The sequence below is a fragment of the Drosophila serrata genome, unplaced genomic scaffold (assembly GCF_035046125.1).
Source record: "Drosophila serrata isolate PLE 108 unplaced genomic scaffold, ASM3504612v1 contig_228, whole genome shotgun sequence".
NCBI lineage: Eukaryota > Metazoa > Arthropoda > Insecta > Diptera > Drosophilidae > Drosophila > Drosophila serrata.
The window spans coordinates 578,309-593,053 of record NW_028257126.1 but is presented as its reverse complement, the minus strand read 5'-3'; the positions used below and the strand labels follow the sequence as shown (position 1 = coordinate 593,053).

General features: G+C 47.3%; 2 protein-coding genes across 2 annotated transcripts; one reads left to right on the top strand and one right to left on the bottom strand.

Moving 5' to 3' along the window:
* Positions 1-251: 251 nt before the first annotated feature.
* Positions 252-9,186, bottom strand: LOC110187726 (uncharacterized). The gene is made up of 6 exons (XM_020957175.2): positions 9,080-9,186; positions 8,461-8,598; positions 6,171-6,379; positions 3,016-3,256; positions 2,559-2,882; positions 252-2,493 (listed from the first exon to the last, which is right to left on the bottom strand). The coding sequence occupies exons 2-6, from the start codon at positions 8,498-8,500 to the stop codon at positions 761-763; spliced, it is 2,547 nt and encodes an 848-aa protein (XP_020812834.2). The 5' UTR covers positions 8,501-8,598; positions 9,080-9,186; the 3' UTR covers positions 252-760.
* LOC110187727 (kinesin heavy chain) lies at positions 3,881-6,056 on the top strand. The gene has a single exon (XM_020957178.2). The coding sequence runs from the start codon at positions 3,896-3,898 to the stop codon at positions 5,393-5,395; it is 1,500 nt and encodes a 499-aa protein (XP_020812837.2). The 5' UTR covers positions 3,881-3,895; the 3' UTR covers positions 5,396-6,056.
* Positions 9,187-14,745: the final 5,559 nt, after the last annotated feature.

Below are 14,745 nucleotides of genomic sequence, written 5' to 3'. Positions count from 1 at the left end.
ATAAGATAGTTGCCGGGAATTAATTGTTTTATTTATCCATACTCTATGGAATTCTTTCTGAAACGAAGCAGCGTACAATTCAGGTACCTGAATCTTGCACTTTCCACCTTGCTGAACTGGAAATCATCCAAAAGGCCATCCCCGTTCAACAAAGTTTTCTGTCCTGAATTCGTTCACCGCATGCAGAAAAATCCGACTAAGAACTTATTTTGCTTAGAATTTCCTTTAAGAATTATGCCCATAACTAGTCATTTTTACGAATTACATTGATTTTATTTACAAGAAGACTTAAGACTAATACAATTTCGTAGTGAATTCATTGAACATTAGACAACAAGTACACAAATAATTCAATGCAATAATTGCCCATTACAATCCGCGGCCAGTTCTCGATACGTTTCGCCTTTCGCTGCCAAATTCGCTTCAATTCAACAATTGTCTAACGACTAAACATATAATCCTTTTATTTAAATAACTAGATACACGCATGGAAATTCATTAGAACGCATCTGAAACTGATTGAATGAATGTGCGCGAGTGTCGGGGGTTAAGTTAAGCGGGGCTCGTGGGTAGATATGTTATGTTACATATGCATGTAATGTGTGTGTGCATCAGATGATGGGCGTGGCTGGGGTCCGTCTTTAAATACTGTGGCACCTATGTATGTAGCTGCTGCTAGGGGAAATGGTCTGGAACGGATGGATGGTGGGGCGGGCGGTGTGTGTACTGCAAAGTGATTGGTTAGTTGGGGGCCCAGTGGCTAGTCCGTATCGTAGTAGGCATAATCGTAGCTGGTGTCCTCGTCCGCATGCGGTGGCCTCTTCCCGGCCGGCTTCTCCTTCTCCTTCTTCTCCTTCTCCAGCTGGTGCTGCTCCTTTTTGCTCTTGGCCGACTTCTTCGACTCGACGGGTGCTCCTGTCGTGGTAGTGCTGGTGGTAGTGGTCCTAGTCGTGGTCGGTCGCCGGGTCGTTGTGGTGGTGGTGGTGGAGGTGCTGGAAGTGCTAGTGGAGCTGCTGGCCTGCGGACTAGATGACGCCAGCTGCGGACTATACTGCGAGTTGTACTGCTGCGAGGTCTTCTCCGCCTTGTAGATGTCCGCCCGCAGCTTGTTGATGCTGGCCGCCCCGAAGTTCAGTGACTGAGCGGTCTTGAAGAGCTCCTCCTCGTCACTCAGGTCCGAATCCCGTTCCCGTTCCCGTTCCCGTTCCCGTTCACGTTCACGCTCGCGTTCCTTCTGGTAGGCGGACTGCTGCTGGCTCTTCAGGTGGCTGTGCGCCTGCTGGAAGCCATGTGGCTGCCGGCTGGATACCACCGGGGCTGCACTGGTGGTTGAGGTGGATGAGCTGCCGCCTCGGCTGCGCAGAAACTTGAAGCGGTTGCGCGGAAAGTCGTTCTCGTACAACTCCGGATGATACTGGCCATCGTCCTCATCCACATTGTAATAGGGATTGGCCGTGGTGGGCAGGGCTGGCGTTACCGCCGATGTCAGCTTCTTGATGGCCGCCGAAGTGGGGCGATGGGTCAGCTGTGTGTGAGCCTGTGACTGATAGCTCTGCTCGTAGGGCTTCTTGTACGTGGTCGGCCGGAAGGTGGTGGGCGTGTAGGCCTCCTTGGCCCTGGATGCGGCTGTGGCAGAGACACTGGTTGTGGGATAGTGCACCTCATCGTCCGCATAACGCTCCGTGGTGGCCTTGTAGGTTATGCTGCCGCGGCTGGTGAACGAGCGCGGCTTCGAGCTAGGCGCCGCCGAGAAGGGAGCCGGCTCCTGGGCGCCCACTCTGGTCACCACCTGCGTCTGCTGGGGCTTGTGGCGCTGGTAATGGGGCTCCAGCTGATTGGGTTTCTTCTGCGCCAGCTGGAAGGGCTGTGGCTGCTGGAGCTTGGGACCCTTGGCCAGATCTCCGAACTCGTTCTGGTTGATGTAGTTGGACTCCTGGGGACCCAGCTTCTGCTTTCGCACTGCAGCTGCCGTGGGTTTGCTGCGTTTGTCGAAGTCCTGCACTCCCTTGCCAGTTACCTTGGTGGAACTGGAGCTGAAGGGAGGCGGCGTGGTCGTCTTGAGGCGATAGGCTCCACTGTTCGGGTTATAGGTGGTGGGTTGGATGCGCTCCTGGGTGGGGAAGTCATTGGAGCCGAAGCTGAAGCGACTGGTGATGCTACTGCTGGGACGTGGCGTGGTCACCACACTCTGGCCGGTGGTCTTGGCGTGCGGTGAGTTGTCCAGAAAGTCCGTGTTGAACGTGGCGTGCAGAGTGATCTTCTTTAGGGACTTGGTGGTTGCCGGAGGAGCAGCAGTGCTGGCGGTGATGGAACCGCTCGGAGCGGCGGATACCCGCTGGCCTCGGGTGGGCGTGACCCGCGTGGTCTTGCGCTGGAAGTCGCTCAGGTCGTTGGGCTTGGGACGGGCGGGCTCCTCGTCGTATTCCCGGCCGCCGTGGCGGTTCGAGAAGAAGTGCGAGCTGTGGGAACCCTTGAAGATATCATCTGCGTCTTCTGCGGAATGGGATGGGAGCGTTATTAATTCGGGCTATGCATCGCGAGGGGCCATTGTTTCTTACGCTTTGAGTCGTCATTGTTGTTGCTATAATTGTTGCTGTAGTTGTTATTGTAATTGTTGTTGTTGTAATAGCTACGCTCCGTCGTGGTCGATGTGGTCGTCGTAGTCGTTGTGGAAGCGGGGGAGCTGCTGCCCAATATGGTCGGCGTGTAATAGGTGGAAATGGGTCGCTTGGTGGGTTGCGTGATCTCCAAATTGGGACTGGAGCTGGAGCTGGAGCCGCCACCTGTCTGGGAGTAATTGTGGCGAGGGCGTGACTTGTGTTCCGTACCACGATGGGAGTTGGGGCTGGCATTGTGGTTCTCCTTAGAGCGCCGCACATCGCCTGCAATTAAAGATAACCCTGGTTCAAAATCACCACAGATCACGACTCTCGTTTCCCGTTTAATAAAGATCACTTGATTATCAGATAAACAACTTAAAATATACCTGGGATCTCGCAGAGTGTGTATACTCACCACTTTCGGCTCTTTGAAGGTGGAAGGTGGCCTCCTCCTCGTGGGCGGCCTTGTTGTCATCTCCACCGCGATACAAATCATTCAGGTGACCGTTGTCATACAGGGAGGTGGCCTTGTCACAGTCCACGTCCAACCAGTTGGCACAGATCTGCAGCTCCTGGTCAAAAGCCGTCGTATTGGGGCAGAGGAAGCGGTAGTCCTGCACCTGTTGGACAAACGGATTAACTCTTCGGTGTAGGAGCTGCGCGAAAACAGCGAAAGCATCGAAAGCACCAAAAAACAGCACCATTAGGTAGGCAGAGCAACATGCAAAATTCAATGTTATAAGTGGGTTCGATTAAGCCGAAAGCATTAGGGCCAAGACTCGAAGGCAGCAGCAGTAGCCACAAATCTGGTAATTGAAACTGGTTGACTCTAAACTGGGCCAAGCTGTGACTCAGGCTACAGACTAGGGCATCAAGAAACGTCTAATGACGTATTTGTATTCTAGTTGATATAGTAATATAACTATATTATGTAAATACTTAGTATATAATTAAGTTAGATGTAATATTAGGCTTATAGTGTGATATGTCTTAATTGCTTTTATGTTTTCTATTTCATTTTAGAAAAAACTAAAAAGATTTCCTGTTATGGCAGTCAAGGCAGCCTCAGATGCAGATACAGCTGCACATATCCAATCAGTGGGTTCCTTGCGAGGTCGGCTGGTGGCTTTAATGCCACCAGAAGCATTCGCTGGCGATGCCTGCCGCAAACTTTGGCATTTCCACATGGCACTTGGCACTTGGCATTTGCGCAGACCCGCCGGGAAGCTTCTCCATTCAGTGAATGTTCTCTCGATCCGAACGTTCTCGATGTGCCATTGTACACAGTAGGCCAAATGACAGTCGAGACACATTCAGACACTCGAACCAAAAACACGAGACACGAAATCCGTTCTTTTTATTTTTACCTAATTATTTGTATTATAAACAAAATGCACCATTCCAGCCATGTGAGGATCTATCTGTTCCGCAAGCTCTCCGCTCCACCCACCGACCAGCAGCGGGAGGTGTACGAGGAGGCGGTCGCCGAGGTGCTGGGCCAGGTCCTTGGCGGACACTCGAGCATGGTGTTTTGCTGCGGCCACGGCAAGGCTGACGGTGATCCGGAGGACATTGTCACCCGCATCTGCGGGGAACTCTTCGGCAACCAGGCGTCGGATCAGACAGAAGTATCGGTGCGACATGTTAAGCTGAGCGGTGACATGGATGACCTAACAATGAACCTGACCAGCTCTGCTTATCGGACCCCGCTGGATCAGTTTGTGGCCACTCCTCGGGAGCTACAGGCCTATTTCCAGACAGTTAAGGAGAACATGGGACTGGAGGACGAGTGTCGCCAACTTATGTTCAGCGTTCTTGTAGGCCAGAAATCGAGTGCCGACTGCGGCGAGTTGCAGCTCATACACCTCATGGAAACGGGTGAATATCCACAGTCTGCAGACGCGGAGTCCGGCTCTGAGTTCGAGTCCGAGTCCCAGTCCGAGTCGGAGACCGCGTCCCACTCTGGAACCAGAACCGAAACTGAAACTCCCCTGGAAACGTTGCGGAAACTACTGCAGGCCCTGGCCCACAACACAAAGACACATCTTAGGTACCACAACGTACGGCTGACCGGACTCCTAAAGCAGCTGCTGGGCAACTGCGGGAGGACTGTGCTGATCAATTTCACGAGCGAGCCGAAGAGTTTGAAACGCGTCGTGGCCATTTCGTCGGGGATTTACCGCGACGAGCTGACCGCCACGGTGTGGCAGGCAATGTACAGGCACGAGCGCCAGAAATACTGTTGCCTGAGGGAGAAGGTCCTCAGCCAGGGGTCCGAGAAGCCAAAGGATATAGAGGAATTCCTGGAGTACTTGGAGGAAGGCCGGCCTTCGGAGGAGGATTGCGAAAACGCGGAACAGGAGCAGGAGCAGGATCTAATGCAACAGAAAATGATTGAGATTCGGGACGAGGCGGAGCACACCATTGCTCAGCTGGCGGAACTTAGGTCAGACATGGAGCGCGTGGTGAAGCAGAGCTATCGCCAGGAGCAGCAGCTCGAGCAGAAGAACCGCCAGTTGGCCAGGCTGAGTAAGCTGCTCACGAGTGCCCGCGAGGAGCTGAGGGCTCAAAGGTTGCAATTTAAGCAAAAACTAGCCGAGGACCTGGGCAAACTCAGCAGCATGTGTCGCCTCCAGAGCAAAATGCAAATGCAAGTTCATCGCCGCCATTTGTCCGAGGTATTTGACTTAATCCTACAGGGAAAACAGCAGGGGGAAGCTACCCGGATAAGTAGGGAGGACGAAGAGACAGATGATGAGCCGCCTGAGAAGCCTAGGACAAGTAGCAACGTCTAGCCCTCGGCTTTCAGCGCAGCGCCTACGAAGACCCCCTCTTAAAGGTCAGCCGATCGTCTTCGGAAAGAGCCATCCGGCCATCCAGGCCAGTCACGAAGCATTCGGAGCAATCACACATTCCCCAGTGCATCTGGCTATGCCCCTTTGCCATTTAGCTGGAGCTTTGACACAGAGATACAGACGGAGACTGCCAGCCAGTCTGCCATCCAGTTTGTTTCCCTTGTGTATCGTTTTTGCGGCCAAAGCTTCGGGAGCTATGCCTGGGATGTACCATGTACAGAGCCACTAGATGCTATTCATTCCAAAATTTCAAACTTTCTGGACCTATTGGCAAGTATAGTACTATCCAGATGGCAAAAGTATAGTACTAGCTATTTGCAAACAGGTCAAGATGGAACTAAAACTCCACGTTTCAGAGGAGTTCAAGGTCATATGTTTCATGTTTTATGGGGCAAAGAAGAACGTGATTCTTTCGATATATATTGTATATGACTTATTTATAGTCCCTACAAAGTTCCGAATGCTGTTCGCCTGCCAAGAAAAAAAAATGGGTTTTAAGCTTTCCAAATTAAGTGTTTCCAAAATCGTATGACAATTGTCAAAATTCCCATCTATAAACTTTCGAGGCTCAGAATAAACTTAATGAATATATTTCGCTAAATCCAACAAGTCTATAAATTCTGGGATAGCAAGAACATTCCTAACTATTGTGGCTAGCTATGCTACCTTGGATCTTAGCCTGGATCACTTGCACCTGGGCAATGGGAACACTCACCCCCACTCCGGGCAGCTTGACGCACACGTGGAACATCTGGCACTGGGTCTCCGGATCGGCATAGTAGCCGCCTAGGATCTTGTCGTGGCAGGTGAACTGCGTCTTGGGCATATTCTGCAGGCTGTACGTGGGCCAGGGTCTGCCGAAGGCCAGGTCATCATCCTCGTCGAGCAGCTGCGCCTGCGCGAATCCGGAGCAAAGTGTCGTTGCTGCAAGAGTAAAACAAGAAACAGAAGCAGAAATCGTGATCTGGTTAGGACTGGTCTCGAGTCTTGAGTGCTAGAATGGCTCCTCGATCGGAGAGGAGATGTGTATTAGTTGAGTGTTAGTAACTGGTGCTGGTGCTGATGCTGGTGCTGACCTGGTCAAGTGACCTTCGGGCCGCATCACTTTCGCTTACAACTGCGACGCGACGCGAGACGAGCTTGTGATTTATGTGTGCCGGAGCACTTGCCGTGCTCCAAGGCTGCTGATGCTGCGGACCCAGAGCCTCTAAACGCGCCGTTCTGCGAGTGCTCGAGACGGCTTTTATTTACTTTTTTGGAGCATCGATTGGTATTTGTGATACCGAGAGACATCATTAACATTTCGGAGCATTCCCACAGCGATGTTGTGGTCAGAAACATGAGGGTCGCTCAATTAAAATGCCAAGTCAATCAATATTATGGATTACGATTGTCGTACTTGTGTTGGGCATTAAAAGCTAATTACCCCAAGGCATCACATGTATCACTGTAGTCTCGGGTGTCTGATTACTCTTTGGGTTGCCTATTTTTTACCCATTACTCATTTGGTGGCGCAGCTTCTGTTCTTGGCATCAGACAGCGGAAGAGGGGCTCGTTGCAATTAAGGCAGCGGTAATTGCACTTGCAACTCACAACTGCAACACCAAAATGAAGAACTCCGGCTCCAGCTACGCTCCTCTTCTCCGGCTGCAAATTGCCCTCGCCGGTTGCATAATCTGCAGCCGATTCGGCTGTTAAAGGAAACCCCAAATGCAAAACAAAGAGAAAACCAGACATCCAGCACACAGTTCGAAATTCGAATAAAAGAAAGAAAGATGCCGTGGCAGCCCTCGACTGTGATTCGCATTTAATTCACGTGAATTTCAAATTCAACTTTCCTCCCCTGCCAGCCAGAGCCATTGTCTGGCAGTGAACTATGACTGGGCAGCAGCTGGGATGGATCCCCATCCCCGGGAAGCTCTTTTGTCCGACGCTGATGGTTCGATTCCGATACCAATTGCTGGTCGCTGGAGTGAATCTCCAAATTGGTCAGAGTGCGGAGCTCTCACGCAGTTTGGATGCGGGGCGAAGGGCGAGTTCCCTTGAGCCACCGTTTTGGGGCGTTGTCCCACTTCACTCTCACTTGCGGATAATTTACAGTATGGTAATTATGGCTGATGACCCACTCTAAGCCCTAATTGCCATTTCTCAGCCTTGTCTTCATTCGGTTTTTGGCCTGCGCTTCAACAAATTACGCTGCGATCCCAAATGTGATCGATATGAATCATTGGCTCATTGAATCCCATTAATTTCCTTCGCCAGCAATGGACCTTGGGCCAGTACATCTCCTCTATGTGGAAGCATTTGTTGTAAAAACAAAAACTAATGAGCTTGCGATTTTTTATTTCTGCTGATACGGGATCTTGGCATCTTTTTTTTGTAAAAAGCAACAATATGCGATTGTTAGCAGAAGGCTGATCGCCAATAAATCAGACCTGAAGAAGCTAAAGCTTAATTCGAGCTGATGTAAAAACGATTGGAAAGTTTGTCGATAATCGATAGGTAATATTGATGTTTTTGTCCGATTTTGCAGAAAATGGGTATTTTTCTGCTCATACACTATAAAATGACGTTTATTTAGTCCTAACATATTTTATCATACTTTAATTTTCCCTGCTTTAAATACAACAAAGTTTCCTAATCCCTCTTGACTTTATCTGGGATAAAAATAATTAAATGCGCAGAATTACGCATAGTAACGAAAATAAATATATTGAAGGATGTAAATCACATAGGCTACTATTTCAAGCTATTCATTTTCCAACTATTAAAGGACACAGTCCTGCCAAAAACTTAAATTTGAGTTAGGAAATACGAATGCGAATATTTTCATAATTCTTCCTTCTAGGTTTTATAAATTCCTTGCCTGCATTTGCTATATATTTGAATCATAAAATTGTAATACAAATAGTATCCTTTTTCTTTATCCTTCCCCTCAAAAATTCCTTTGCCTGCACATATTATTTAATTGCTCTTTAGAATACCCTTTCAGTTTTTATACTCACCCAGTAACAAGGCAATCATTGCATAATCTTGGCTCCACATGTCGTATTAGTTTTTATAATCCAAATTCAGGACGATATCCAATATGTAATCCAGAGCAATTAAGCTGATAGTTAATGTCGATTTTCACATGGATTGCACTGCAAGACAAGAAGGGGGCGCACAACACCAGAGATCTTATGAGTATTGGAAGGGATTTCGGTTGCAAAACCCTCCCCAGCTGCACAAGATGTTTGTTTCTTCGTTACTTTTTGATTTTTCGCTATTTTTTTGTTGTTTTTGATTTTTTTGTTGTTTTTTTTGTTCACTAACTAACTCAGCACGAAAAGCATCGCCAGCGAGCGGATCATTTCCATGGCAAATGTGCCAAAAAAGTTGTCCGTCATGTAGGAAATGAGCAGTCGCCAGGTAGATTCTTCAAACTTCGATCGTGTATGTAAATGCGTACGAAATGTGTTTCGCAAGGTGCGAAAACTACGGAAAACCCATTTAGAAGGTGCAGCGAAACGTTGAGAGACGTCTGCGGCTGCCTCACTTGGCTGGGCAAACAGCGGAAAAGCACAGAGTCGGAGAAGAACGAACCACTACCACCGCTGACACTCTAACCAAACAACCACTAACCGCGCGGAGGAGACAGGCGAACCAGGCGAATGGAGCGGGCAGAGCGAGGCGCTGCGATGCGCGATCTGTGACTTTATCGTCCACGTTGTCGAAGCGAAATGATTTCTGAAAGCGAAAGGAAACCACTTGGAGCCCATCGCGCAGCTTGGCTGCCAAGGCAGCAGCCGCCATCACGAACAGTGGGGCGAAGATACTGGAAACTTGGGTAGTTTTCTAGGATCTTGTAGAACTCTGTAGAAGGATATTGATTACATAAATTGCATTCTTTTAAATAATTTTTTAATTGAGTTGATTGTGACAAAATAACATGACGGGGAAAAAATCAGGTTAATAAATGTATAGCTAAAGAAAACTGTTGAAAAAAGTCGCAGTACGTACTTTTTAGCTTAAAATTAAATTAAAGTATTAAAAAAACTTTATATGCATTTGATTTTCAAAGTGGAAGCAATTGAATTTAAACTCTTACAACCGCAAATTCAATTACAATTACTTCCAATGTTTCTAAATGAAAATTATATACATACATATGTAGATAGCCATAGAAAAACAAAGACTTCATTATTATGCATTAAGCTTTGATACAAGTTCTAAATTATAAATTCCATTTGCTTTGTCTTGGCTTTTGTTTATATCATGTAAATCATAAATAATTATATTTCGTGTAAATTTCAGCCCAGTGACCACTGTGCAGCGTCGTCTTAAGCAGAGCAGCGGCATTCCAGCTTCGTCTGCCATCGTCTTGTTCGTGCTCGTCTCTTGTTCGGATATACGCTTGTATGTATGTGTGTGTGCTCGGTGGGTTCTGCCGTCTTATCCGTTGCGGCTCGCTGTCGTATGCTTAACGCAAATTACGCATACGCAGCGTGTGACCATATGACACTTACCCAGTTGCATTGTTCGCTGCACCGCTGCACCGCCCGCCAGGAGGAGCTGCTACTCTCATCACTTACGTCAGCTGGCCGCAGGGCCAGCTCATGATTATGGGCAAGCGCACTCCCCCGCCCGGCCAACGAACCTCACATCAATTACACCCGCTGCAAGTACACTGAGCGACACATTCAGTGCAAGGGATTTAGGAAAACCCTTTTTAGATTAAAGCATACTTACAATATAAACCATATTTTTGCAACTTTCTTGCATATATTCATTTCAAAATTAGTTTAACGTTATTATAGTTTTAATTCTACGTCTTTGTTTTCATCTCCTAATGCCTTTAAATGAATTTAAAGGCTCACTCTTTTTCAATTTGTAAAATTTTATATTAATAGAAGAGAAAATATTAGTTCGATTAGGTTTCCATGTATGAACATGGTGTCGGTGACTTTGTCCTTTGACTATGTTGTATTAAATGTAAACACATTTTGTTAATACTTTATATTCATGGCTTTTAAATTTAATTAATTTATTAGTTGAAAATCATCATAACAGTATTCAGTTATTTTCTCACTTCTAGGTCTTCATTTGATGACAGTGCATACGTGGCAAGCTGGTTGCATCTTCCGCTGGGTATTATGTCATAGCCATGGCGGGGCTTTGTCATTTGCTGCCCCATCTGCCGCTGTTGCTGCTGCTGCGGCTGAGGCTGAGGCTGCCGCTGGATTGTCGGGGCAAAAGTCGCGGTGCCACCGACAATCCGGTTATGTGTATTTGGGTGAGTGTGGCACGGAGCTAGGAGCTGGGAGCTGGGAGCTGGGAGCGGGGAATGCACGGTATTTTGCTGCAGTGTGGGAATTTACACGCCTGCTACTCGGCCAAATCTGTTTTTGGCGCATTTTGGGCGTTGCTCTCTAGATTTTTCTATATTTACAAGCCCTGGAAAAATGTTGACTGCAACCTCAAGCTGTCATCTGGAAGTGAAACCAAAGCTGAGGCTGAGGCTGAGGCTGAGGCTGAGACTTAGGCTGAAGCTGAAGCTCTCTGGCGGGTTGGCATTTCAAAGTTGAGGTTGCCTGCCGGAAAAAGGCCAGGCAGCCAAAGTCATGCAAAGCAGCTGCCCCGGCTGACTGGCGGAGGTACAAAAAAATGTCAACTGCGACGGGGAAATCGAGGCGGAAAGACGGAGGACGAGCCTGGGACTTGGATCGGGACTGGGATGACTTTCAACCCGGAGCCATCTGCCAAAAAGCTGTGGGAAGTGGCATATGGCCGCCATCTTTCTAATTTGCTGCCAATTGCGATTGTGCAAGAGCTGTAATGCTGTTTGTAATAAATGTTCGCTTTACGAACCAGCAACTCCTGTGTATGTGCCAATGACTCACGCGATCTCTGCGTGGGAAAGGCCAATAATAAGGAAGTACCAGTGCCCGGGCCACAGAGATCCCAATTGTCCGAAGATGATGCCCGACACGAACTGGTGTTTGGCATTACACAGCACCTGGGCGAATTGGATTCTAATTAGCGGCTCTTTCAATTAAATACACATCAATCGGAGGTCCAAACGGCCTCGGACTCCACGCCTGACATTGATGAATGTGCTCGCCGTCAGAGACACGATTTCGCTGTTCCACCTGGCAGCTACAAGCCGAAAGTACAAGCTCCTCCAGAATCCATTTGCTTTGTAAATTATTTAATTTTTACTCATTATGTAAGCCCAGTCAGTCACACACAGAGTGTCTGCAGTCGGCGGTAAAAGTGCCGAAAGCATTTGCACAACTTGTGGGAGCCGGTGGAAAATGCATTTACCAGCAACGGCATCAACGGCAGCAGCGGCAGCTAAAAATTCAATTAAGCTGAAGATGCGCCTGAGCAGACTCCCGGGGCTCGATTCAACTCTCGACTCTCGCCTGGCATTTGGCGGCAACTCATCCCATGCCCAGCAACGCGCCAAAAAATGCCAAAAGAGCCTGGCAGAAAGAAGCTGGTGCCGCTCTCGAGAGGCAACCGTGCACTAACGAGTGGCGAGGATTGCGATTGGGACTCGAGCGGGAATCGGAATCGCGGTCGGGGCAGACATCATCCCAGGTCGTTGAGTAATTGTGCAGCAATGAGCATGGGCTGCCTGCCAGCAGATTTTCCCGCTGATAAAGTGCAGCTCTCGGAAAACCTTTTGGAAGCCAACCACCGCTCATAATAAGAAATTGCATACACATTAATGCATTTACACACACAGCACACACATAATAATAATAATAATAATTTCGCATTGGCTGAGATTGGGATGGTGATGGGGATGGGGATTGGGATTTTGGGATTGCACGTGGCAGCGACAGCCGCAAATGGAGACGGACACGGAGACGCAGCTGTGCAATTTACAGTTTTATGGATGCGACCGCCGCTTGCGAAACCACAGCTTCGCGGCTCTCTGGGATTGGATTTGATTGGGTCAGTGAGGCAGTCGGACGACCAGCCAGGCCGACACATGGACACATGGACACATGGACGCATGGACACCCGGACCGTGGTCAGTGAGCGGGCTGCCTGGCTAATTTGACGCATTGCCGTGATGCGGCATATTTGAAAGTCTGCAAAGCGAGACGCATAAAAACGAAAGACTTAGGAAACGAACTTGTTTCCCATAAAAGGGACATTTTCAGTTTAAAAGCTCTTTAAGCTAGAACTAGAAGTAGTTAAAAATAACTAGTTTCTTGCTGAATAAATTAAAAATGCACTATTTTCCTGTTAAGAAATATTTAGTAATCAAAAGTGTTACATTTAAACAATAAAATGTATTATAAAATTATAATAATAATTCTTAACTGAGTAAATTAATAATCCTTTTGATCATTATTATCATTTATTTATTTCTACAAAACGAATATCTTTAACTTAACATCAAATTCAAACTAATTCCCTTATATTAAATGATTTATATTACAGCTCACAACTCTTGTGGCATTTAATGAATTTTAAAATAATTAACTGCCTTTAAATAAATCAATTTAAGTTTTTATTGGCTAGGCTTGCCCCAAAAAAACAACCATTAAAGTAATCAGTTCATTAAACTAAAATCATCTTCTGTAAAAAAAACCTAATCAATTTCAAGCGAGCGCTGCTTTTTGAACAGGTTTTAACCCAAATCCCCGAGCTGTAAGTTTTTCCAATCGATTTTTCTTTGCCAGGCCCAACAAAAAAAAAAAAACTAGTTACCAAAATAATAAACAAAATATTCTAATTTGCTAAAAGCATAAATTTAAACAGGTTTAATGCCAGCGCCTATTGACAGTCAATGGATTCGCCGAGCATTCTGAATTGCATTTTCTGGCACTCGTAAAGCGACTTAAGCTGCCATAAGCCGAGCCAACACACAGAGATCGCTGTTAAAATTTGCATAAAATGTGCATTAGCCGCCTCCCCCGCAAAGGTGCACCGCCGCCACCATCATTATCACCAAGCAGCCACCACTTGGATCTTGCATCTTGCATCTTGTACCATCCCAGGCAAGGCAACAGCAGCAGCAGCGGCCACACCAAGGCGCAACTTGTGCCGAAATCTGCACGACGAAACGTGAGAAAATGTTATAGACATTGCAGTTGCTATGCCGTAGACATAGAGGCGAATACACAACAACAACAACAACAAAAATAAATAATAAAAAATATTTGGTAAATTATGGGAATGAATGGGGCGACGGTGGCGGGCGGCAAAGAATCCGGCGATGCGACTTGCAGATGCACTAAGCCAAGAGTCGCTGCAGTGTCTGTGACTAATTGCCAGCCCATACAAATGCACTTTTCGTAATTATTTGCAGCAATGCCGGGAATATGTGTGAATTATTATGCAGTCGAATCTTCATTGTAATCATGCTAATGAGCTTTCCGGGCCGGAGATCGGGCCGAAGCCCAGCTCAAGCTGCGCGGCATTGTTCGTGATTCTTATGGCTAGAAATTCTTACTCAAATGCCAAATGGCCAATGATGATGATGATGGTGACTCGGACTGACCAGGATGTTGCTGGCATGGATTATGCGCATTTTCAAAGCAACTTTTATTTTATGTTAATTCAATTAGACGGCAACTTTTGTCACCCAGCACCAGCAGCAACATTTGTTGCCTTTGTTGCTAACCTCTGCCCAGCGGCTGTGTCTTCTTCATTTCGAATAGTTCCAGTGAACATTTGGCAGAAAAACGTTTTTGAGGAGCGCCACTTGCTGATCGTTTGTTTGCCCAAAAACACGACAACAACACCCGAGACAACGGCAGCAACATCTAAAGAGACACAGCAGCAACATCGAAGCCGGAGCCGGAGCTGGAGATGAAGCCGAAGCTGGAACTTTGCTCGTTGCTGATTTATGCGTTTTGCAGCATTTAAATTGGCATTTATGTCAAGCGGCAGTAAGGGTAAGTAATATTTTTTATAATACATTTCGCTTTATTTGTTTTATAAGCATGGCGTCCTTGGGGTTTGTCGGCATCGACACTTTTCCAGCCGGGGTCTCCTCTTTCCCATGGCTGCCACTCGCAACTGATGCCGACGCTGATGATGATGATAGTTTCGATGTTTCATACTCCTCGCTTTACGTTAGCTTCGACTTTATTCAGCCGAAACAAATTGGTTAATTGTTCCACAATCACTTGCAATGTTTCAGCGGTGCAAATTAGTCATTATTCTTCTGGGAAAGATTGAACTGGGGTCGCCGGCTGTAGCATTTGTGGACAGAATCCGGCAGTGGTTGTGCTGTGATGCCACCGCTCACAAAACGCTTACCCGATCTCTCGGAGATCTCGGAA